Source organism: Microcaecilia unicolor, chromosome 9, assembly GCF_901765095.1.
Source record: "Microcaecilia unicolor chromosome 9, aMicUni1.1, whole genome shotgun sequence".
Taxonomy (NCBI): Eukaryota; Metazoa; Chordata; class Amphibia; order Gymnophiona; family Siphonopidae; genus Microcaecilia; species Microcaecilia unicolor.
The window spans coordinates 227,353,116-227,375,788 of NC_044039.1; the positions used below are offsets into that span (position 1 = coordinate 227,353,116).

The 22,673-nt window shown below is 46.5% G+C and overlaps 1 protein-coding gene across 1 annotated transcript in view; it reads right to left on the bottom strand.

Moving 5' to 3' along the window:
* COQ6 (coenzyme Q6, monooxygenase) overlaps positions 1-22,673 on the bottom strand; it is a 179,608-nt gene that overhangs the window by 34,524 nt on the left and 122,411 nt on the right. Inside the window, exon 9 of the mRNA XM_030214499.1 lies at positions 4,410-4,612. Coding sequence (XP_030070359.1) covers positions 4,410-4,612 — 203 coding nt within the window. The remainder of the gene's footprint in view (positions 1-4,409; positions 4,613-22,673) is intronic.

Consider the following 22,673-nt stretch of genomic DNA (forward strand, 5'->3'; position numbering starts at 1 on the left):
GGCTTGGAGAAACATGCCGTGACAGCAAGCCCAAAGCCACATCTGGACGGCTTCCTGACACACGGGGCGAGATCCGGTGTCCCCCAGCTTGTTGATGTAATACATTGCAACCTGATTGTCCGTCTGAATTTGAATAATTTGATTGGACAGCCGATCTCTGAAAGCCTTCAGAGCGTTCCAGACCACTGGCAACTCTAGGAGATTGATCTGAAAACCGGTTTCCTGGAGGGAACAACATCCTTGAGTGTGAAGCCCATCGACATGGGCTCCCCACCCGAGGAGAGACGCATCCGTTGTCAGCACTTTTTGTGGCTGAGGAATTTGAAAGGGATGTCCCAAGGTCAAATTGGATCAAATAGTCCACCAATGTAGGGATTGGAGAAACCCCGTGGACAGCTGGATAGAGTCCTCCACATCCCCGGTAGCTGGAAACCACTTGGAAGCTAGGGTCCATTCAGCTGATCTCATGTGAAGACGGGCCATGGGAGTCACATGAACTGTGGAGGCCATGTGGCCAAGCAATCTTAACATCTGCTGAGCTGTGATCTGCTGAGACGCTCGGACCCAGGAAACAAGAGCCAGAAGGTTATCTGCCATCGCCTCGGGGAGGTAGGCATGAGCAGTCTGGGAATCCAGCAGAGCTCCTATGAATTCTAGTCTTTGAACTGGAAGAAGGTGGGACTTTGGATAATTTATCACAAACCCTAGTAGCTCCAGGAGTTGAATAGTCATCTGCATGGACTGTAGAGCTCCTGCCTGCAAGGTGTTCTTCACCAGCCAATCATCGAGATAAGGGAACACATGCACTCCCAATCTGCGCAGCGACGCCGCTACCACCGCCAGGCATTTGGTAAACACCCTGGGTGCAGAGGCGAGACCAAAGGGCAGTACACAATACTGAAAGTGCTGCGTTCCCAGACGGAATCGAAGATACTGCCTGTGAGCTGGCAGTATCGGGATGTGTGTATAAGCATCCTTTAAGTCCAGAGAGCATAGCCAATCGTTTTCCTGAATCATGGGAAGAAGGGTGCCCAGGGAAAGCATCCTGAACTTTTCTCGGACCAGATATTTGTTCAGGGCCCTTAGGTCTAAGATGGGACGCATCCCCCCTGTTTTCTTTTGCACAAGTACCTGGAATAGAACCCCAGCCCTTCCTGCCCCGGTGGCACGGGCTCGACTGCATTGGCGCTGAAAAGGGCGGAGAGTTCCTCTGCAAGTACCTGCCTGTGCTGGAAGCTGAAAGACTGAGCTCCTGGAGGGCAATTTGGAGGTTTTGATATCAAATTGAGGGAGTATCCCAGCCGGACTATTTGAAGAACCCACCGGTCGGAGGTTATGAGAGGCCACCTTTGGTGAAAAAATTATAACCTCCCTCCAACCGGTAGATCGTCTGGCAAGGACACTTTTATATCGGCTATGCTCGCCTGGAGCCAGTCAAAAGCCCGTCCCTTGCTTTTGCTGGGGAGCTGCAGGGGCCTGTTGAGGTGCACGCTGTTGATGTGAACGAGCGTGCTGGGGCTTAGCCTGAGCAGGCTGGCGAGAAGGTGGATTGTACCTACGCCTATTAGAAGCATAGGGAACATTCCTCCTTCCCCCATAAAAACGTCTACCTGCAGAGGTAGACGCTGAAGGCATCCAGTGGGAGAGTTTGTCGAACGCGGTGTCCCGCTGGTGGAGCTGCTCTACCACCTGTTCGACCTTCTCGCCCAAAATGTTATCCCCCGGCAAGGAGCATCCGCAATCTGCTGCTGGACTCTACCGTCTAGGTCAGTGGCACGCAGACATGAGAGTCTGCGCATCACTATACCTTGAGCAGCGGCCCTGGACGCAACATCAAAAGTGTCGTAAGCACCCCTGGACAGGAATTTGCAACACACCTTCATCTGCCTGACCACCTCCTGAAAAGGCTTGGCCTGCTCCGACGCGAGCTTATTGACCAAGTCCGTCAGCTGCCTCACATTGTTCTGCAAGTGGATGCTCGTGTAGAGCTGGTAGGACTGGATCTTGGACACGAGCACAGCAGAAAGGTAGGCCTTCCTCCCAAAAGAGTCCAGAGTTCTAGACTCCCGCTCCGGGGGTGCCGAGGCGTAATCCCGAGAACTCTTGGCCCTCTTGAGAGCGGAGTCCACAACGCCAGAGTCATGAGGCAACTGGGTCTTCATCAACTCTGGGTCTCCGCGGATCTGATACTGAATGTTTTTGGGGATGGAGGGATTAGTTAATGGTTTCGTCCAGTTCGCCAGCAATGTCTGTTTGAGGACATTATGCAGGGGAACAGTGGATGACTCCTTAGGTGGCAAAGGATAGTCCAGGACCTCGAACATCTCAGCCCTGGGCTCATCCTCAGTAACCACTGGGAAGGGAATGGCCGTAGACATTTCCCGTACAAAGGAAGAGAAAGACAGACTCTCAGGGGGAGAAAGTTTTCTCTCTGGCGAAGGAGTAGGATCAGAAGGAAGACCACAAGACTCCTCATCAGAGAAATATCTAGGGTCTTACTCTGCCTCCCACGAGGCCTCACCCTCAGTATCGGACACAAGTTCCCTGACTTCAGTCCGAATCCGGGCCCGTCTCGACGCTGAGGAACTATGTCCTCAATGGCGATGCCGAGAAGAAGACTCCCGCGCCGCCGGCGATTAAGCTCCCTCCAGCGACGTCGAAGGGGAGTCAACTTGGGTGGCAGCAGAAGCCAATGCCGCCAGCGGTACTGGCATCGCAGTCCTCACCACGGGCAGGGAGCCAACCGTCGCATCTCTCGACGATACCGACGGCACAAGCACCGGCGTTACCGGAACAGATGGTCGCAGCAGCCCTTCCAGGATCTCTGGAAGAATGGCTCTGAGGTGCTCGTCTAGAGTGTCTGTCTAGCAAGGCAGTGGGGCTGGTACAGGCGACAAAAGGCAGAATCCGTCTGGGGCGAGAAGGCAGTACCGGGCTGTCCGGAGAAGAGCGCATCGACACCTCCTGTATGGAGGGTGAATAGTCCTCCTGGCATCGACGCTTCACGGGTGCCGACTCCTTCAGCGCCCCGGAGCTCTCGGTACTGTGACAGGAATGCGACCGATGACGGTGTTTCTTCGCCTTCGCTCGAAGCATGTCTCCGGTACCTCCCGGTACCGATGAGGAAGACGTGGAATCCACACGTCTCCTCGGGTCCGGGTCCGAAAGAGGTCGGTCCCGGGGGGCCTGTACCACAGGAGCCCTCGAGGCAGGTGGAGACCCACTCGATGGCTCACTGCTACCAGCATGGGAGGGTCTCTGGATAGCCATCACCTGCGCTCCTGACGTCGATGCACTCTCCGATGCCGACATCGATACCGTCGAAGACCTCGGTACCGCTGGTGCCGTCGACGGGGCTCCGAACAAAAGGTTCCACTGAACCAATCTCGCCGCCTGGGTCCTCTTCTTCAGTTGAAGACACAAAGTGCAGGCATCGGGGCGATGACAAACCCCCAGACACTGAAGACACGAAACGTGCCGATCAGTGAGCGAGATCATCCGGTTGCACCGCGTGCACTTCTTGAAGCTGCTGGCAGGCTTCGAGGACATGGGCGGAAAAATCCCGTTGGCGAAGTCAAAACGATGATGCCGAAAAAAGGCACCAAAACTGGGGAAAAACCCATACGGGCGGCCAAAATGGCCGCTCACAACAACGAAAGGAAACTTACAGGAAAAAAAAACTAAACAATACAGGAAAGTAAACTTTTTTTTTTTTTTTAAACAAAGAACACGAGCGAACTCGCTCAGAAAAAGAAACCGAAGAGCGGTGAAAAGCAGCGAAAAACGCGGTGAGGGCCCTCTCTGAGGCGCAGAACAACCGAAAACAGCCGTCCTGAGCCGTGGAAAAAAAGAGACTGAGGAGCACGCTCGCACTACAGGCAGGAAGACAGTCGCGCATGTGCGCGCGAGGGCTAGCAAACTTTGTTGCTAGGAAGATCTCAGATTCTGAGGCTGTCGTCGGACGTCACCCATCAGTAAGAACAAGCAGCCTGCTTGTCCACGGAGAACTCAGTTAACATTCATTTCCATGGATTAGAAGTTTGCACATAAAAGTGCTGTAAATTCTGCATTAAAGTGTGTGTATTTGTTCATGTTATAGACATGGTTTTATTTGATTTATGCTTTTTATCTATATGCTGTTTTATTTTTCATTTATTAATTACTTTTGATCATTAATATATATGCATATGATTTGCATTTTTATATTTGTTTTAGAATGTTGGACCTCTCACACAGGCACATTGAACAGAACACGGCCTTGTTGGGTTGATGTATTAATAAATCTGGTTGTTGCTTCATAATGCCCTTCTGGTAGTCTCCATTCTTTGGGGTTTTTTGCCTTTTATCTGTGGTATTTATCCTTTCTTCATTTGCCGCCTACCCATATAGAGCTCAAGCCAGTGCCTTACCCAATCAATGCCACACGATGGCGGATATATTCCGTTGCATGCCCCATTCCTAAGGGAAACATTGCTCGACTTTTGGGATCAACTTTGGCAACACTTGGAGGCAACTGACGGGCAGAATATCCAGATGGCATCAGAAGAGAGATAGCTGATTGGAAAAGTGAGCCAGCTGAATCAATAAACTCTGAGTGACTATCATTACTCCACTGCAAAAAAGAGAAGTTCCAAAGAGAAATTGATCAAAATACTCACCAACTTGTACAACTGTAGAAACCCATTAAAATCAAAAGATGTACCTTGACAGAATGCCCACAAGCCACCATTATAGACTCTCTGTCTGACTAGATGCACAACTGTAAATAGCAGACTATCTTTTTCACTGTCCTATAGAACAGGCCTTTGAAGATCAGAAATCTCTCTCTCTCTCCTTGTCCCATATCACAGGCCTGTGCTATAGGAGTACCAGCTCTCCCTTCCTCACTGGCTTGTAGTATATACCTGTGACTATTAGTCCATAATCCTTAAACTGCTTTTTATATATATTTATTTTCTTTAATCTTTACTAAATTGTCAATACAACAGGATTGCTCATGCTACTACCCATAAACCAAACACCACACTTTGGAAAACAAATTTCCTTCACTCTCCAACCCCGAGGGCAACCTCCATAGTAACCCATAATTGATAAGCAAAACAAGAATAAGAATCACTTGGATGCTACCATCACAAATAAGCAAGCAAAGGGCGGAACTGACATCATCACTAGGATATAGATGCTTAGGAGCATTGCTCCACCGGAAAATTAATGAAATAGCGCTCATCTCCATTTCCCCTTTTAAAAACAGAGAACAGAATATACATCAAAAGCAACATTAGGGAGGTGTCTACTCGAAGAAACTCAACAAGTTTAAACAGGCCCCTGATAGTGGTGAACATGCCGCAGTGCACATGGAGTCCGCAGACCGATGGAAAATGGCACTGGAAATGACAGAGTTACTACTACTACTATTTAGCATTTCTATAGCGCTACAAGGCATACGCAGCGCTGCACAAACATAGAAGAAAGACAGTCCCTGCTCAAAGAGCTTACAATCTAATAGACAAAAAATAAATAAAGTAAGCAAATCAAATCAATTAATGTGAACGGGAAGGAAGAGAGGAGGGTAGGTGGAGGTGAGTGGTTACAAGTGGTTACAAGTCAAAAGCAATGTTAAAGAGGTGGGCTTTCAGTCTAGATTTAAAGGTGGCCGAGGATGGGGCAAGACTTAGGGGCTCAGGCATAGGCGGTCGGTGGCCCAACTGGTTGGGGAGGCTAAAGGGGGCGGGGTTAGGGGTGGGGCCAGGGGTGGGGCTTACATCCATAATTGTCTGACAACACAGAAAAAAAATAAGTAAAAATAAGTCACAATTAATACCTTTTATTACATTTAGATATTAAATATGTATCATATGTCAAAGAATAAAGTGGTTGCTCAAAGCATGTCCTAACCACAATTGCTCAACTGTAAAACACTATGCACAAATTTATGCAAAAACACACTCAGAACCTTACTGTACCATAACACTGGGCAGACCCTAATAAACCAATAAACCACCCATACGGAAAATGCAGACCGTCAACAATATGAAACAAGGGATCATAATATCACAATTCTCATGTAGAGCCACAAAACACCCTTTTAGGGTGGATAGTGTTCACAATGAGCTCCTTTTATGAACGACTATATGTAGATCCTTCAAGAGGTAGTGTGCCATGATTTAGGCTCTAAAACCCTTTCTGATGTTTTGGTGCCACCTCAGTAAGGCCAATACACAATCTCTCCACTGCAAAACACTATACACAAACTTGTGCAAAAACACACTCATAACCTTAGCAAACCATAACAGCACTAATTCCAAGGACAGGACGAGCTACAACCTTATGCGTGGAAAGGCAGCACTGTAATTACACTGGGCTCTAAAACACCAGTACACAACCTAGTGAAACAAAAAAAAAACCCAAAATGGGCTGTAAATACTACACACTAGTAGAATACTGCACCTTGATTACACATGAAAACCACATGACACAACAGATATGAAGGCAAAACTGGAAAGTTACCTCAAGAAGTCAGACTCAGCATGGAGCAATACTAGAAAAATTGAAACTTACATGCAAAATATCACAGATGCACATTTCCAAAAGCTGACATATTCCAGTTAATAAATTCTGAATAAAATACTTTTTTCTACCTTTGTTGTCTGATCATTTAGTTTTTCTATTCGCTTTGGTCCCAGTGTCTTCTGTTTTATGCAGTGTCTTCTTTCCATTTGATATTTTTTCTCTCACCATGTCCACCATCCTCCTGTGTCCTTATGCTTCCTGTCTACCATCTGTAGCCCTGTCCCTATCCTTCAGTATCCTGATCCAGCTCTTAAATTTCCATCCATATCCAGCATTTCTCCTCACTCCCCCCCATCCATGTGCATATACTTCCCTCCCCTCCATCCATGTCCAGTACCTTCCCTCTTTCTCTCCTACCATTCCATCCAGTGTCATCCCTCTTTCTCTCTCCATCCTTCCACCCATTATCCTCTCCCAATCCTTCTGTCCATTGTCTTCCTCTATCTCCCCTTCCTTCTAGACAGTTCTCTCTCTTGACCCTTTTCCATTCAGCATGTCCTCTCTCACCCCATCCTTCCAGTGTCTTTCCTCTTTCCCTCCGTACCAGTTTCTTCCCTCCTTCCAGCATGTTTCCTCTTTCTCCCTCCTTTCATCCAGCCAGCATTTCTCAGTCTGACAGCTAGGGTCTCCCCCAGTTTCTCCCCAGCAGCTTCTCTCTCTCTCTCCTGCCCATGTCCCCTCTTTCTCTCCCCATCTCTTTCTGGCTCTCCCATGCTTTTTTTCCATGTCCCTGGCTCTCCTCTGCTCTTTTCCATGGCCCCTCTTTCTCTCCCCATCTCTTTCTGGCTCTCCCCTGCTTTTTTTTCCATGTCCCTGGCTCTCCCCTGTTCTTTTCCATGGCCCCTCTTTCTCGCCCCATCTCTTTCTGGCTCTCCCCTGCTTTTTTTCCATGTCCCTGGCTCTCCTCTGCTCTTTTCCATGGCCCCTCTTTCTCTCCCCATCTCTTTCTGGCTCTCCCCTGCTTTTTTTCCATGTCCCTGGCTCTCCCCTGTTCTTTTCCATGGCCCCTCTTTCTCTCCCCATCTCTTTCTGGCTCTCCCCTCCTTTTTTCCATGTCCCTGGCTCTCCCCTGCTCTTTTCCATGTCCCCTCTTTCTTTCCCTATCGCTTTCTGGCTCTCCCCTGCTCTCCTTCTCTCTCCTCCTACCGTTTCCACATGTTCTGTTCTCTCCCTCCGGCCCGAGCTTCTTTACAGCAGCTGACAGAAGAAGAAAAAGAAGCGCGGGGCCGCAGCAGCGTTCAGACATGCGCTGTCGGCTCTGCCGGTCCTCTGTCCCCGGAACGGGAAATTGACGTCACGGGGCAGAGACCGGCAGAGCCGACAGTGCATGTCTGAACGCTGCTGCGGCCCCGCGATTCTTTTTCTTCTTCTGTTATGCTGGCTCCGAGAGAAGCGGCTGCCGCTGCGCTGCTCAATAGAAGCGGCGGCAGCAGAAGATTTCGTCGTCGGGAGTCTCGGGGTACATTTGGAGAGGGAGGCAGGTGGGGCCGCCGCGAAGCTCACAGCTGGGCTGGGGAGGCTTAGCCTCCCCAAGCCTCTTATACGGGGCGCCTATGGGCTCAGGAAGTTTATTCCAGGCGTAGGGTGCAGCGAGACAGAAGGCGCGAACTCTGGAGTTGGCAGTAGTGGAGAAGGGAACAGATAAGAAGGATTTATCCATGGAGCGGAGTGCACGGGAAGGGGTGTAGGGATGGACGAGTGTGGAGAGATACTGGGGAGCAGCAGAGTGAGTACATTTATAGGTTAGTAGAAGAAGTTTGAACAGGATGCGAAAATGGATAGGGAGCCAGTGAAGGGTCTTGAGGAGAGGGGTAGTATGAGTAAAGCGACCCTGGCGGAAGATGAGACGGGCAGCAGAGTTTTGAACCGACTGGAGAGGGGAGAGGTGACTAAGTGGGAGGCCAGCAAGAAGCAGATTGCAGTAGTCTAAACGAGAGGTGACAAGGGTGTGGATGAGGGTTTTGGTACAGTGCTCGGAAAGAAAGGGGCGGATTTTACGGATGTTGTAAAGAAAGAAACGACAGGTCTTGGCAATCTGCTGGATATGAGCAGAGAAGGAGAGAGAAGAGTCAAAGATGACCCCAAGGTTTCGAGCTGAGGAGACAGGGAGAATGAGAGAGCCATCAACAGAAATAGAAAACGGGGGGAGCGGGGAGGTGGGTTTGGGGGGGGAAATGAGAAGCTCAGTTTTGGTCATATTTAATTTCAGGTGGCGTTGAGACATCCAGACAGCAATGTCAGACAAGCACGCTGAAACTGGTTTGGATGCAAGGTGAGATATCAGGGGTAGAAAGGTAGATTTGGGAGTCATCAGCATAGAGATGGTAGGAAAAGCCATGGGATGAGATTAATGAGCCAAGGGAAGAAGTGTAGATAGAAAAGAGGAGGGGACCAAGAACAGAACCCTGAGGTACGCCGACAGGCAGAGGGATAGAAGTAGAAGAGGAGCCACCAGAGTGAACACGAAAGGTAGGAAGAGAACCAGGAAAGGACAGAGCCCTGGAATCCAAGTGAGGACAGGGTATCGAGAAGTATGCTGTGATCGACAGTGTCAAAAGCAGCGGAAAGATCAAGAAGAATGAGGATGGAATATTGACCTCTGGATTTAGCCAGTAATAGGTCATTGGAGACTTTAGTAAGCGCATTTTTGGTTGAGTGGAGAAGGCGAAAACCAGATTGTAGTGGGTCAAGAATAGCATGTGAGGAAAGAAAATCAAGGCAGCGGCGGTGAACAGCAAGCTCAAGTAATTTGGAGAGAAAAGGGAGGAGGGAGATGGATCGGTAATTAGAGGGACAAGTAGGGTCGAGTGAAGGCTTCTTAAGGAGAGGTGTGACCACAGCATGTTTAAAGGCAGCAGGGACAGTCGCAGTGGAAAGTGAGAGGTTGAGAATGTGACAGATAAAAGGAATAAATAAGAGCAGGAGAGATGGCATTAAGAAGGTGGGTGGGAATGGGATCAGAGGAACAGGTGGTACATTTTGAGGAAGAAAGGAGAAGTGTAGTTTCCTCAATAGTAACTTCAGGAAAGGAGGAAAGGGAATGAGGGGAAGGAGAGAGAGGGGAACGGACTAGTGGAGGGAGAGGTGGTGAGGTAGAGAAAGCAAGGTTTATCTTTTGAACCTTGTTGTGAAAGAATTCAGCAAGGGTCTGAGGAGATAATGAAGGGGGAGTTGGGGGAGGGGGCACCTTGAGGAGAGAGTTCAATGTGGTGAAGAGAAGTCGAGGATTAGAGCCGAGAGAGTTGGTCAGTTGGATATAATAATCCTGTTTGGCACGTAAAAGAGCAGATTGGAAGGAGGTCAGCATGAACTTAAAGTGTAAGAAATCAGCAAGAGTTGGAAGAGGATGAATGTGTGGCGACTGTGGGCAGTGAAGGTGAAGTAACAAAAAGGGATATGACCTACTGGTTCCAGGCACTAAAGAAAGAGATGGCAGAGGTTCACAGGGACATTCAAGCGGCAGAAGCTGAGTTCCAGTCAGAAGTTTAGGAGGTGGGCAATCAAATTGAATAAGTAGGGGAATGGCTGGACATGCCTTGCAAACTCTACAAAATGATAGGCAAACAAAGCAACTGCAGGACCTTCAAGCAACGCTAGAATACCTTGAAAATAGGTTGAGGCACTGTAACTCAAGATTCAAAGGAATTCCAGAAACAAATATAAAAACTGTGCCCAGGTGATCAAAAGTATTTGTGACCAACTTCTGAAGGACACAACTACAGAGATGGAAGGGAGAAACCAGTCCCTGAGTTCCAGGCGGGATTCAACACCATGAGACATAATCTAATTTTTCCATGGTTTTGCTGTGAAGCAGGAAGCTTGGAGAAAAGCCAGGGTACTTGGTGAGGTGATTTGGGACTACTGTAAAGTTTTGATTTTCCAAGCCTTGGCAAAAGTGAATTTGCAGAGACATGAGGGAAGTTACAAAATATACGAGGCTATTTCTCCAACTCTGCTTGCAACATCTGTGCTTTGGCAGAGTGCACCCAAAGAGCAGGTTATGCTGCTTGGACAAGTTCCTTGGGATGACTCTGGACAGCTCCATTACCATCCTTGCCTTTGCCCTAGTCCATCCTTTGGTAGGACTTGTTCTTTAATGATTTTTCTGCCTATAATTATATTTCTTTATCTTGGGTTCTGCTCTCCTATGGCACTTACACCTATAATTTGGGCTAACTGTCCTATCCCCCACTTCCTCAAACAAAGTCTTTTATCCTAACATAAGAACATAAGAGTAGCCATACTGGGTCAGACCAATGGTCCATCTAGCCCAGTATCCTGTTTCCAATGGTGGCCAAGCCAGGTCACAAATATCTGGCAGAAACCTAAATAGTAGCAACATTCCATGCTACAAATCCCAGGGCATGCAGTTGCTTCCCCATGTCTATCTCAATAGCAGACTATGAACTTTTCCTCCAGGAACTTGTCCAAACCTTTTTTAAACCTAGTTTCTCCTGTTCCTTCACCTGTCCCCTCTGTTAAGTTTCTTACACTGTTCTTTCTGCTGCTAAATTGGAGATACCTTTGCAACAAATCTTCACTTATACATGACACTTTCATTGCTCACCCTCAATCTCTTCTCTTCCTCATGAAGACCTGGCTCCGTAAGGATGAGGCACTGTTTTTCAATATCTCCCCTTGGGCTTGTTCTCACTCCCACTGTCCGCCCCCTTTCTACTATTGACTATGTTTTCTTCCCTTTCCCTGACTCCTTGCTCTTATGCCTGGGATGGTTCTCCCTCCTCTTATTTTCTTCTTGTCTATTTCCCCGCACTCCCCAAATTTCCTTCCTTGACCAATTTTTCCAGTGTCTTACCAATATTTCCCTCCAGCTTTTACATTTTATGATCTTGGGAGATTTCAGTTTCTGTGTTAATAGTTGTAGTCAGCACTGTGACAAATGTTTCCTCTCATTGCTGTTAGATCTTTCCTTCCATCAACAAGGTGGCCACATCTTAGATTTAGCTCTGATACACTACTCTGTTCCATTTTCACTTTTTCAGTCTTCCTTTTTCTCCTTACCTTGGTCTGATCATTACACAATTAAATTTTCTCTGTCCCTCACCCAATCTGACCCTATTATCTCTTCTGCCAATTCTTCTTTCTTCGACTTTAAGACGATCCTTCTATTATTCCCCCCCCCCCCACCCCCCTCCACACAGCCACAAGGCTTTATGGATTTACCACTTTCTGAACAGACTTCTCTTTGGTGTAGTAATCTAAATTCTGCCCTTGAGTCTTATGTTCCCTATCGCTCCCCTGTCTCTGTTAATTCTTCTTGTAAATCCTGGTATAGTGGAAATCTGCATCTGACTAAGCAAACAGTTACGCCTTGCAGAAAGAGCCTGGCATAAATATAGATCTCCTTCTCACCTTAATCACTACCACCAACTCCTCCATGATTATTTTGCTCAACTAAAAATAGTTCGTCATGAATATTACTCTAAACTCATCCGTGAAGCTCCTATCCAGCCTCACACCCTCTTTTGACTCCTCTCTAAATTATCTTCACTTGGAGCTTCCAGTTCCACCTTTATTGCACTAAACCCTGACAATTATGTTCAAAGCTTTGATGATAAGATCTGGAAAATCAGCTCTGTCGCCTATTTACCCAGTTCTGGGTTCCAGGTCCTTGTCCATTACCTCCTTCATCCATTGCCCCCTAGCAATTACTCTACCAGCTCTAGCTGGTTGCTTCTAGCTCCCCTATCACCATTCCTAGCTCCACCTGGTCTATATTTAATTTGCCCTCTATTTCCAATCTTACTAGAATCTTCACATCTGTGAAGAAAACTTAGTGTGTTCTAGATCCTGTATCTCTCTCCTGGTTCATTTCACTTCTTTCTGATCGTAAGTTTGTAGTCCAGACCCCTCAAGGTACCTCCACATCTTGAGCCATTCACTGTGGTATTCCCCAGGGCTATATTCTTTCCCCCCTTCTTTAACAATTTTTTGTCCCCTCTGCCCCTTTTGATCCAAAGTTTGGAGTTTAATTTCTACATCAATGTGGATGACATTCTCCTATTCTCTACTTATAACTGCTGCACCCAACCTTTTCGCTCTACAGGGATGCCTTGACCTTATTGCCCACTGGCTTTCCACTAATAGTTTAGTACTTAATCCTTCTAAAACTTTAGCACTCTGATTAACCAGATCCATATTTTCTTAGGGATCATTATTGACTCCCAATTATCATTTTCTCCTCAGATCTCCTCTGTTATACATTCTTGTTTTTATTCTCTGCATTCTATTTGTTGTCTTCATCCTTTCTTACACGCCACCTCCTATGCTATTCTCCTTCATGCTTTGGTAATTACTAAATTTGATTACTGCAATATTGTCTATGCTGGTCTTCCATCCTCACTTATCAAGAAATTATAATCTGTCCAAAATACCGCAATACATATACTTTGTTGTTTTTGCCATTTTAATCATATCACTCCCCTATTTAGACATCACTGACTTCTAATCACCTCTCATATTCAGTATAGAATTTTTGATATTAACTCAAAGTCCTCTTCTCTGATGGCCCTGCCTACCTTTCGTCTTTAATAATGGTCTGTAACGGATTATTAATGACAAAAGGTAGGCAAGGGCATCGGAGAAGAGGACTCTGAGTTAATATCAAAATTTTATATTGAATATATGAGGTGATTGGAAGCCAGTGATGATATCTAAATATGGGAGACAGCAAAAGTGAATTTGCAGAGAAATAAGGGAAGTTACAGACCTACACATACCCTCCAGTCTTCGACAGCTAATCAACTCTCTATTCCTACATGTCATTCTGCCTTCTTTTCATTAAGTCCATCCCTATGGAATTCCCTGCCTTTTGCTCTCCACACTGAACAGTCTTAACAACATTTTAAAATTGCCCTGCACCCACCTGTTCACCAAGGCTTTTACATAGGCCCTTGTATTTTGGCAGCCCAACTGGTCAGCTTTGTGCTCCCTGTCTATACATCTATTCTATATGTTTTCTTTATTTTTATAATTTTTTTATTTTTATCATCGACAAGACGCAAGAACAAATAAACAAACCTGCATCCTATGTAAATCACTAAGACCTGCCAGTTAGCCTAGGTGGTATAGTAATAAACTATAATGTAGAGACAATCCACGGAATCCTCCCAAAAGCTCACCTTACACATTTACAAACTAAGAACCACAGAAATACAATGCTTAAGAATAGAAATTATGTGCCCTCTGGTGGTCTCTTATCCAGAGAACTACAGATACCTCAAATCTTTCTGATCATTTTTATCCCAGCCTCTCCCACTACCTCCCAGGTCATGCATTCAACAAGCACACTACCCTTGCATTCATTCCCTTCCCCCACACATGCACCCCACAAACTGTGGCAAGGCTAATGGAGAACAGAATCATGCAAAATGTGTGCGAAACCTCCGCCTATGCCGCCCCCTCATCTGGAACACGGAGATGCCACTGCAGAAACTTCAAGAGGGCAACATAAGTTTCAGCCCATAATTTAGAGTGAGATTTATATCCCCACAGTTCAAAAGACCCCAACTTACACATCCATTGGATCAATACACTGGGATCAGGGGCCACAGTGGATAGCCATTCCTTCAGAATTTTTTTTTTTTTTGCCATCAGAGCATACAAGATTAATTTCTTTTGGACTATGGTAGAGGAGTGTGGTAGCCGTGTTAGTCCACTCTTAAGGTTATCAATAGAAATCAAACAAAATAAAACATGGAAAAGAAAATAAGATGATACCTTTTTTATTGGACATAACTTAATACATTTCTTGATTAAAGATGACTGTTCACTTTTGTTTCTTTTTCCAAACGTTTGTTCATTTGCTTTTTCATGCGGCTGTATGGACACTATTCATGGACTATGGACACTATTCTACCAGACTCCCCACCCTCTTCAGGTTCCCAATCCCCCAGCATCAGGAGAGTATACGTGAACTGAATAGGCCTACCCAACACCTCTCCCAGGGCTGTGCGCACCGCACCCCAAATGGAAGCCAGCAAATCACACTCTAGGAAAGAGTGGAGAAAAGTGGCTGATTAAGCCTACATTCCAAACACTCATCCTAAATAGTGCTGGGGAGGGGCTGTCTTGGTACATGTGGGTACCAATGACGTAGGAAAATGTGGGAGAGAGGTTCTGGAAGCCAAATTTAGGCTCTTAGGTAGAAAGCTCAAATCCAGATCCTCTAGGGTAGCATTTTCTGAAATGCTACCTGTTCCATGCGCAGGGCCCAAGAGACAGGCGGAGCTCTGGAGTCTCAATGCATGGATGAGACAATGGTGCAGGGAGGAGGGTTTTAGATTTGTTAGGAACTGGGCAACATTCTGGGGAAGGGGAAGCCTATTCCGAAAGGATGGGCTCCACCTTAACCGGGGTGGGACCAGGCTGCTGGCGTCGGCTTTTAAAAAGGAGATAAAGCAGCTTTTAAACTAGAAATGGGGGGAAGGCCGACAGTCGCTCAAAAGCGCATGGTTCAGGATAAGGTATCTTGTAAAGATACCTCACAAACAGGGAAGATAGGTTTTCTGGATAGTGAGGTTGCGCAACAGACCGTGGTAGGCCAGGTGCCCTTAAATTCAACTAAAGAGAGCTGATCCAAGATGGCTGCTTGAACCGGTCGCAGGTCCCCACGCTCTGATTTTTTTTTCTTGCTATGCCGAAGCGTAGAGGCAAGTCAACAGCCTCTGTTCCCCCAGGTCGACTTACCTCTTCACAGATAGGCCCTCTTGATGCGTATGTGCGGAGACCGGAGGTTTCTGGTAGGTTGGAGGGCAGCACGCTGGCAGCGTCCGGGACAAACGGAGGAACTGAGACGCCGTCTGTGCATGATGTCAGCCTTAGCCCCGACCAACGAGCACCCCCTCCGCAACCCCAGGCTGTTCTCTCTCCAGTCTTGGGGTCGTCTCCGAAGCACCCTGGAATTGGGTTAGCGGCAGAGCCTCAGGGGAGAAAAGATCTTTTGACGGAGAGTCGAGGGGCGGAAGGATTCGGGAGCCCTCGATTAAGCCTGGAAGATAGTGTTCAGCTTGCGGGAGGAAGATTGGCTGTTATTGGGAACACAGAAGCAGAGAAGACGTTGGCCGAGGAGACGCAAAGACAAGGTACTTTGATTTTTCTTCAAGATAAACCAGCGGAGATTACCCTGGAAAGTTTATGGGGTTTGATTGCTAATTTAGGCAAAGTACTATGTCCACAAATCCTGGACTTGGAGTCACGAGTTAAAAATTTAGAAAAAAACGTTGAATCAGTAGAAAGAGAGAACAAAGAGTTACTGGGAAAATCTGGGACCTCGGTACAACAAGTGGAAAAAACGCAGGAGGTACAGAATAATATGATAAGAGATCTTACTAATATGAGGAAAAAAATTGAAAACCTGGAAAACTCTCAAAGAGCAAACAATTTAAGACTTTTGAATTTTCCGAGAGCTGTAACTATTGCTCCAAGAGAGATGTTAGCCAGATATATGAAAGAAATATTAGGTTTCACAGATGAAAATTTTCCACCTATGAGTCAAGTTTATTATTTACCACAACGGATATCTGGGACCTCTATACAACAACAAGAGCAACCACTTGATGTATCAGTGATTTTAGAGACACCAACAGAGGACTTAGTAGCCTCGGCTACATTGTTAATAACTCTAGCTATCTCTATTGATAAAACAATGGTTATGAAGAAATTCTTTAAAAATAGAGAAAAAGAATTTATGGGTTTCAAAGTACGTATATTTCCTGACGTCTCTAAGGAGACTCAAAAAAGACGCAGGCAGTTTTTGTTACTGAAGCCAGGAGTCCTCCAGCTAGGTACAACATTTTTCTTACATTACCCGTGTAAGTGCATTGTCTGCTATCAATCGGTCAAATATGGTTTTTTTTGAATCTATACAACTTAGTGAATTTATAACAGCCAAAAAGTCTTTGAAGTGAAAAGAACTTGCTTGAATAGAAAAAAAGAAAACCCCAGACCGGTTCTATTTTCTTTCAAAACTGTTATTTAAATTCTCCGGTTATTGTTAAACCTTGGATTTAATATTGAGGACTAGTGTGTACTCTGTCAGGATTTATTATTTCTTGAATATTGCTTTATAAAGTTATGGACAAATGTACCTTTTCTTTACAAGTGTAATACTTGGTGTATAATTTGAAATTTATAAATAAAAAAATTAAAAAAAACAACTAAAGATCAGACAAAAGATTACAACTACTACTACTATTTAGCATTTCTATAGCGCTACAAGGCGTACTAAGCATCATGCAAATAGGAACAACAAACACACCTTGAAATGTCTATATGTAAATGCTAGGAGTCTAAGAAATAAGATGGGAGAGTTGGAATATATTGCACTAAATGAAAAATTGGATATAATAGGCATTACTGAGACCTGGTGGAAGGAGGATAACCAGTGGGACACTGTCATACCAGGGTACAAAGTATATCATACTGATAGGGTGAACTGGACTGGTGGAGGGGTAGCATTGTATATTAACGAGAGCCTTGACACAGATAGATTACAAATTCAGCAGGACACAAATCACACCATTGAATCATTGTGGGTTGAAATTCCATGTATAAAAGGGAAAAGGACGGTGATAGGAGTGTACTACTGTCCACCTCGCCAGGATGAGCAGGAAGACGCAGAAATGATTAAAAAAAATCAGAGACGCAAACAAAATGGGCAATGTGATAATAATGGGTGACTTCAATTATCCAAATATAGACTGGGTAAATGTAACATCGGGACACGCTAATACTACTATAAATCATTTCTATAACGCTACCAGTCGTATGCAGCGCTTCACAACAGAGAGGTACAATTCCTTGATGAAATCAAGGACAGCTTTATGGAGCAGCTGGTGCAGGAGCCGACGAGAGAAGGAAAAATTCTAGACTTGGTCCTTAGTGGAGCGCATGATCTGGTGAGGGACGTTATGGTACTGGGGCCGCTTGACAACAGTGATCATAATATGATCAGTTTTGATATCAACCTTGAAGTAACTATACACAGGAAGTCAAATACATTAGCGTTTAACTTTAAAAAAGGAGACTATGATAAAGTGAGAAGAACGGTGGAAAAAAAACTTAGGGGGACAAATGAGAGGGTAAAAACTGTACAACAGGCATGGACGCTGTTCAAAAATACCATCCTGGAGGCCCAGGCCAAACATATTCCACAAATTAGAAAAGAAAGACGGAACTCCAAAAGACAGCCGGCCTGGTTGAAAAGTGAGGTGAAGGAAGCTATTAGGGCTAAAAGAAATGCCTTCAGAAAATGGAAGAAAGAACCATCTGAAAATAACAAGAAGCAGCATAAGGAGTGTCAAAGCAAATGCAAGGCGCAGATAAAGAAGGCCAAGAGGGATTATGAAAAAAAGATAGCATTAGAGGCAAAAAAGCATAGTAAAAAAATTTTTCGGTATATTAAAAGCAGGAAGCCGGCAAAAGAATCGGTTGGGCCGCTGGATAACCGAGGGGTAAAAGGGGCGATCAAGGAAGACAAAGACATAATAACATAGTAGATGACGGCAGAAAAAGACCTGCATGGTCCATCTAGTCTGCCCAACAAGATAAACTCATATGTGCTACTTTTTGTGTATACCTTACCTTGATTTGTATCTGCCATTTTCAGGACACAGACCGTAGAAGTCTTGCCCAGAATTAGCCCCACCACCCAAACACCAGCCCCGCCTCCCAATCTCGGCTAAGCTTCTGAGGATCCATTCCTTCTGCACAGGATTCCTTTATGTTTATCCCACGCATGCTTGAATTCCGCTACCGTTTTCATCTCCACCACATCCCGCGGGAGGGCATTCCAAGTATCTACCACTCTCTCTGTGAAAAAATACTTCCTGACATTTTTCTTGAGTCTGCCCCCCTTCACTCTCATATCATGTCCTCTCGTTCTACCGCCCTCCCATCTCTGGAAAAGGTTCGTAGCGGAGAGATTGAATGAATTCTTTGCTTCGGTCTTCACCGAGGAAGATTTGGGTGGGATACTGGTGTTGGAAATGATATTTCAAGCGGACGAGTCGGAGAAACTTACTGACTTCACAGTAAACCTGGAGGACGTAATGGGGCAGTTCAGCAAACTGAAGAGTAGCAAATCTCCTGGACCGGATAGTATTCATCCTAGAGTACTGATAGAACTGAAAAATGAGCTTGCGGAGCTACTGCTAGTGATATGCAATTTATCCTTAAAATCGATCGTGGTACCGGAAGATTGGAGGGTGGCCAATGTAACGCCCATTTTTTAAAAAGGTTCCAGGGGAGATTCTGGAAATTATAGACCAGTGAGTCTGACGTCGGTGCCAGGGAAAATGGTAGAGGCTATTATTACAAACAAAATTACAGAGCAGGATTCCTTTATGTTTATCCCAAGCATGTTTGAATTCCATTACCGTTTTCTGGGCAGACTTATACAGACTTATACAGACCGTATAAGTCTGCCCAGCACTATCCCCGCCCCCCAACCACCCGCCCCGCCTCCCATCACCGGCTCTGGCACAGACCATATAAGGAGAAACGAAACTTACAACAGTATATATGTGATAACTAAGGGACATGGGCTGAGCAGACTTTGTTATTCAGTCTTTGCGTCTGGCTTTTTCTGTGTGACAACCTGCTCCAGAGAGAACAATTATTTTGTATTGGCTTAGTGAGATACCAATAAAGATTTTTACTGGTTGTGCCTATATCTAAGTCTGATTGGCTCTCTTATTTCCAGCCCCTAGGGCTGAAATGTCCTCTCCTCCTAGGGGGAAAGGGACAGAGGGGATATTACAGTAGTCATCAGGGATATCCTGAAAACCTGAGCTGTTGGCAGCCCTTGAGAACTGGGAGTGAAGACCAAGGCCTATGATGTACCATACCCTTGGGTTTTCGACGCCCAAATGCATAATCCTATATTTTTAGCATTAAATCTCAAATGTCAAACTCTAGGTCACTCCTCAAGCTTCACTAGATTCCTCCTTATGTTTTACACACAATTCAAGTATTTCTACTCTGGCAGATTTTAGCATCCAAAAGAAGCAAACCTTTCCCCAGCACCCCTTCGTAATATCAGTTGCAAAAAATGTCAAAAGAATTGGACCAAAGACTGATCCCCAAGGCACATCACTGATAACATACCCTTCCCTAAAGGTAAGCTTAAATTATCAGTACCCTTTGTTGCTTCCCACTGAACCATTTTCTTTTTTTTTTTTAATTTATAGAAATCTTTATTAAGCATTGTTAACACATAACAAAGCATATGTAGTTCCGTACAATACTATTTTATACAAAGCGAATGCTACATACCTGTAGAAGGTATTCTCCGAGGACAGCAGGCTGATTGTTCTCACTGATGGGTGACGTCCACGGCAGCCCCTCCAATCGGAACACTTTCTAGCAAAGTCCTTTGCTAGTCCTCGCGCGCCAATGCGCACCGCGCGGCCGTCTTCCCGCCCGAACCGGCTCGTGCTGGCCAGTCTCATATGTAGCAAGACAAAGAGAAGGGAAGACACAACTCCAAAGGGGAGGCGGGCGGGTTTGTGAGAACAATCAGCCTGCTGTCCTCGGAGAATACCTTCTACAGGTATGTAGCATTCGCTTTCTCCGAGGACAAGCAGGCTGCTTGTTCTCACTGATGGGGTATCCCTAGCCCCCAGGCTCACTCAAAACAACAACCATGGTCAATTGGGCCTCGCAACGGCGAGGACATAACTGAGATTGACCTAAAAAATTTACCAACTAACTGAGAGTGTCAGCCTGGAACAGAACAAACATGGGCCTAGGGGGGTGGAGTTCGATTCTAAACCCCGAACAGATTCTGAAGCACTGACTGCCCGAACCGACTGTCGCGTTGGGTATCCTGCTGCAGGCAGTAATGAGATGTGAATGTGTGGACAGATGACCACGTCGCAGCTTTGCAAATCTCTTCAATAGTGGCTGACTTCAAGTGGGCTACCGACGCTGCCATGGCTCTAACATTATGAGCCGTGACATGACCCTCAAGAGCCAGCCCAGCCTGGGCGTAAGTGAAGGAAATGCAATCTGCTAGCCAATTAGATATGGTGCGTTTTCCCACAGCCACTCCCCTCCTGTTGGGATCAAAAGAAACAAACAATTGGGCGGACTGTCTGTTGGGCTGTGTCCGCTCCAGATAGAAGGCCAATGCTCTCTTGCACTCCAATGTGTGCAGCTGACGTTCAGCAGGGCAGGAATGAGGACGGGGAAAGAATGTTGGCAAGACAATTGACTGGTTCAGATGGAACTCCGACACAACCTTCGGCAAGAACTTAGGGTGAGTGCGGAGGACTACTCTGTTATGATGAAATTTGGTGTAAGGGGCCTGGGCTACCAGGGCCTGAAGCTCATTGACTCTACGGGCTGAAGTAACTGCCACCAAGAAAATGACCTTCCAGGTCAAGTACTTCAGATGGCAGGAATTCAGTGGCTCAAAAGGAGGTTTCATCAGCTGGGTGAGAACGACATTGAGATCCCATGACACTGTAGGAGGCTTGACAGGGGGCTTTGACAAAAGCAAACCTCTCATGAAGCGAACAACTAAAGGCTGACCTGAGATCGGCTTACCTTCCACATGGTAATGGTATGCACTGATTGCACTAAGGTGAACCCTTACAGAGTTGGTCTTGAGACCGGACTCAGACAAGTGCAGAAGGTATTCAAGCAGGGTCTGTGTAGGACAAGAGCGAGGATCTAGGGCCTTGCTGTCACACCAGACGGCAAACCTCCTCCACAGAAAGAAGTAACTCCTCTTAGTGGAATCTTTCCTGGAAGCAAGCAAGATGCGGGAGACACCCTCTGACAGACCCAAAGAGGCAAAGTCTACGCTCTCAACATTCAGGCCGTGAGAGCCAGGGACCGGAGGTTGGGATGCAGAAGCGCCCCTTCGTCCTGTGTGATGAGGGTCGGAAAACACTCCAATCTCCACGGTTCTTCGGAGGACAACTCCAGAAGAAGAGGGAACCAGATCTGACGCGGCCAAAAAGGAGCAATCAGAATCATGGTGCCTCGGTCTTGCTTGAGTTTCAACAAAGTCTTCCCCACCAGAGGTATGGGAGGATAAGCATACAGCAGACCCTCCCCCCAGTCCAGGAGGAAGGCATCCGATGCCAGTCTGCCGTGGGCCTGAAGCCTGGAACAGAACTGAGGGACTTTGTGGTTGGCTCGAGATGCGAAGAGATCTACCAAGGGGGTGCCCCACACCTGGAAGATCTGACGCACTACACCGGAATTGAGCGACCACTCGTGAGGTTGCATAATCCTGCTCAACCTGTCGGCCAGACTGTTGTTTACGCCTGCCAGATATGTGCCATGCCGTGACGGCGAGCCCAGAGCCACATGCTGATGGCTTCCTGAAACAGGGGGCGAGATCCGGTGCCCCCCTGCTTGTTGACGTAATACATGGCAACCTGGTTGTCTGTCTGAATTTGGATAATTTGGTGGGACAGCCGATCTCTGAAAGCCTTCAAAGCGTTCCAGATCGCTCGTAACTCCAGAAGATTGATCTGCAGATCGCGTTCCTGGAGGTCCCAGCTTCCTTGGGTGTGAAGCCCATCGACATGAGCTCCCCATCCCAGGAGAGACGCATCCGTGGTCAGCACTTTTTGTGGCTGAGGAATTTGGAAAGGACGTCCCAGAGTCAAATTGGACCAAATCGTCCACCAATACAGGGATTTGAGAAAACTCGTGGACAGGTGGATCACGTCTTCTAGATCCCCAGCAGCCTGAAACCACTGGGAAGCTAGGGTCCATTGAGCAGATCTCATGTGAAGGCGGGCCATGGGAGTCACATGAACTGTGGAGGCCATGTGGCCCAGCAATCTCCACATCTGCCGAGCTGTGATCTGCTGAGACGCTCGCACCCGCGAGAAGAGGGACAACAAGTTGTTGGCTCTCGTCTCTGGGAGATAGGCGCGAGCCATCCGAGAATCCAGCAGAGCTCCTATGAATTCGAGTTTCTGCACTGGGAGAAGATGGGACTTTGGGTAATTTACCACAAACCCCAGTAGCTCCAGGAGGCAAATAGTCATCTGCATGGACTGCAGGGCTCCTGCCTCGGATGTGTTCTTCACCAGCCAATCATCGAGATATGGGAACAC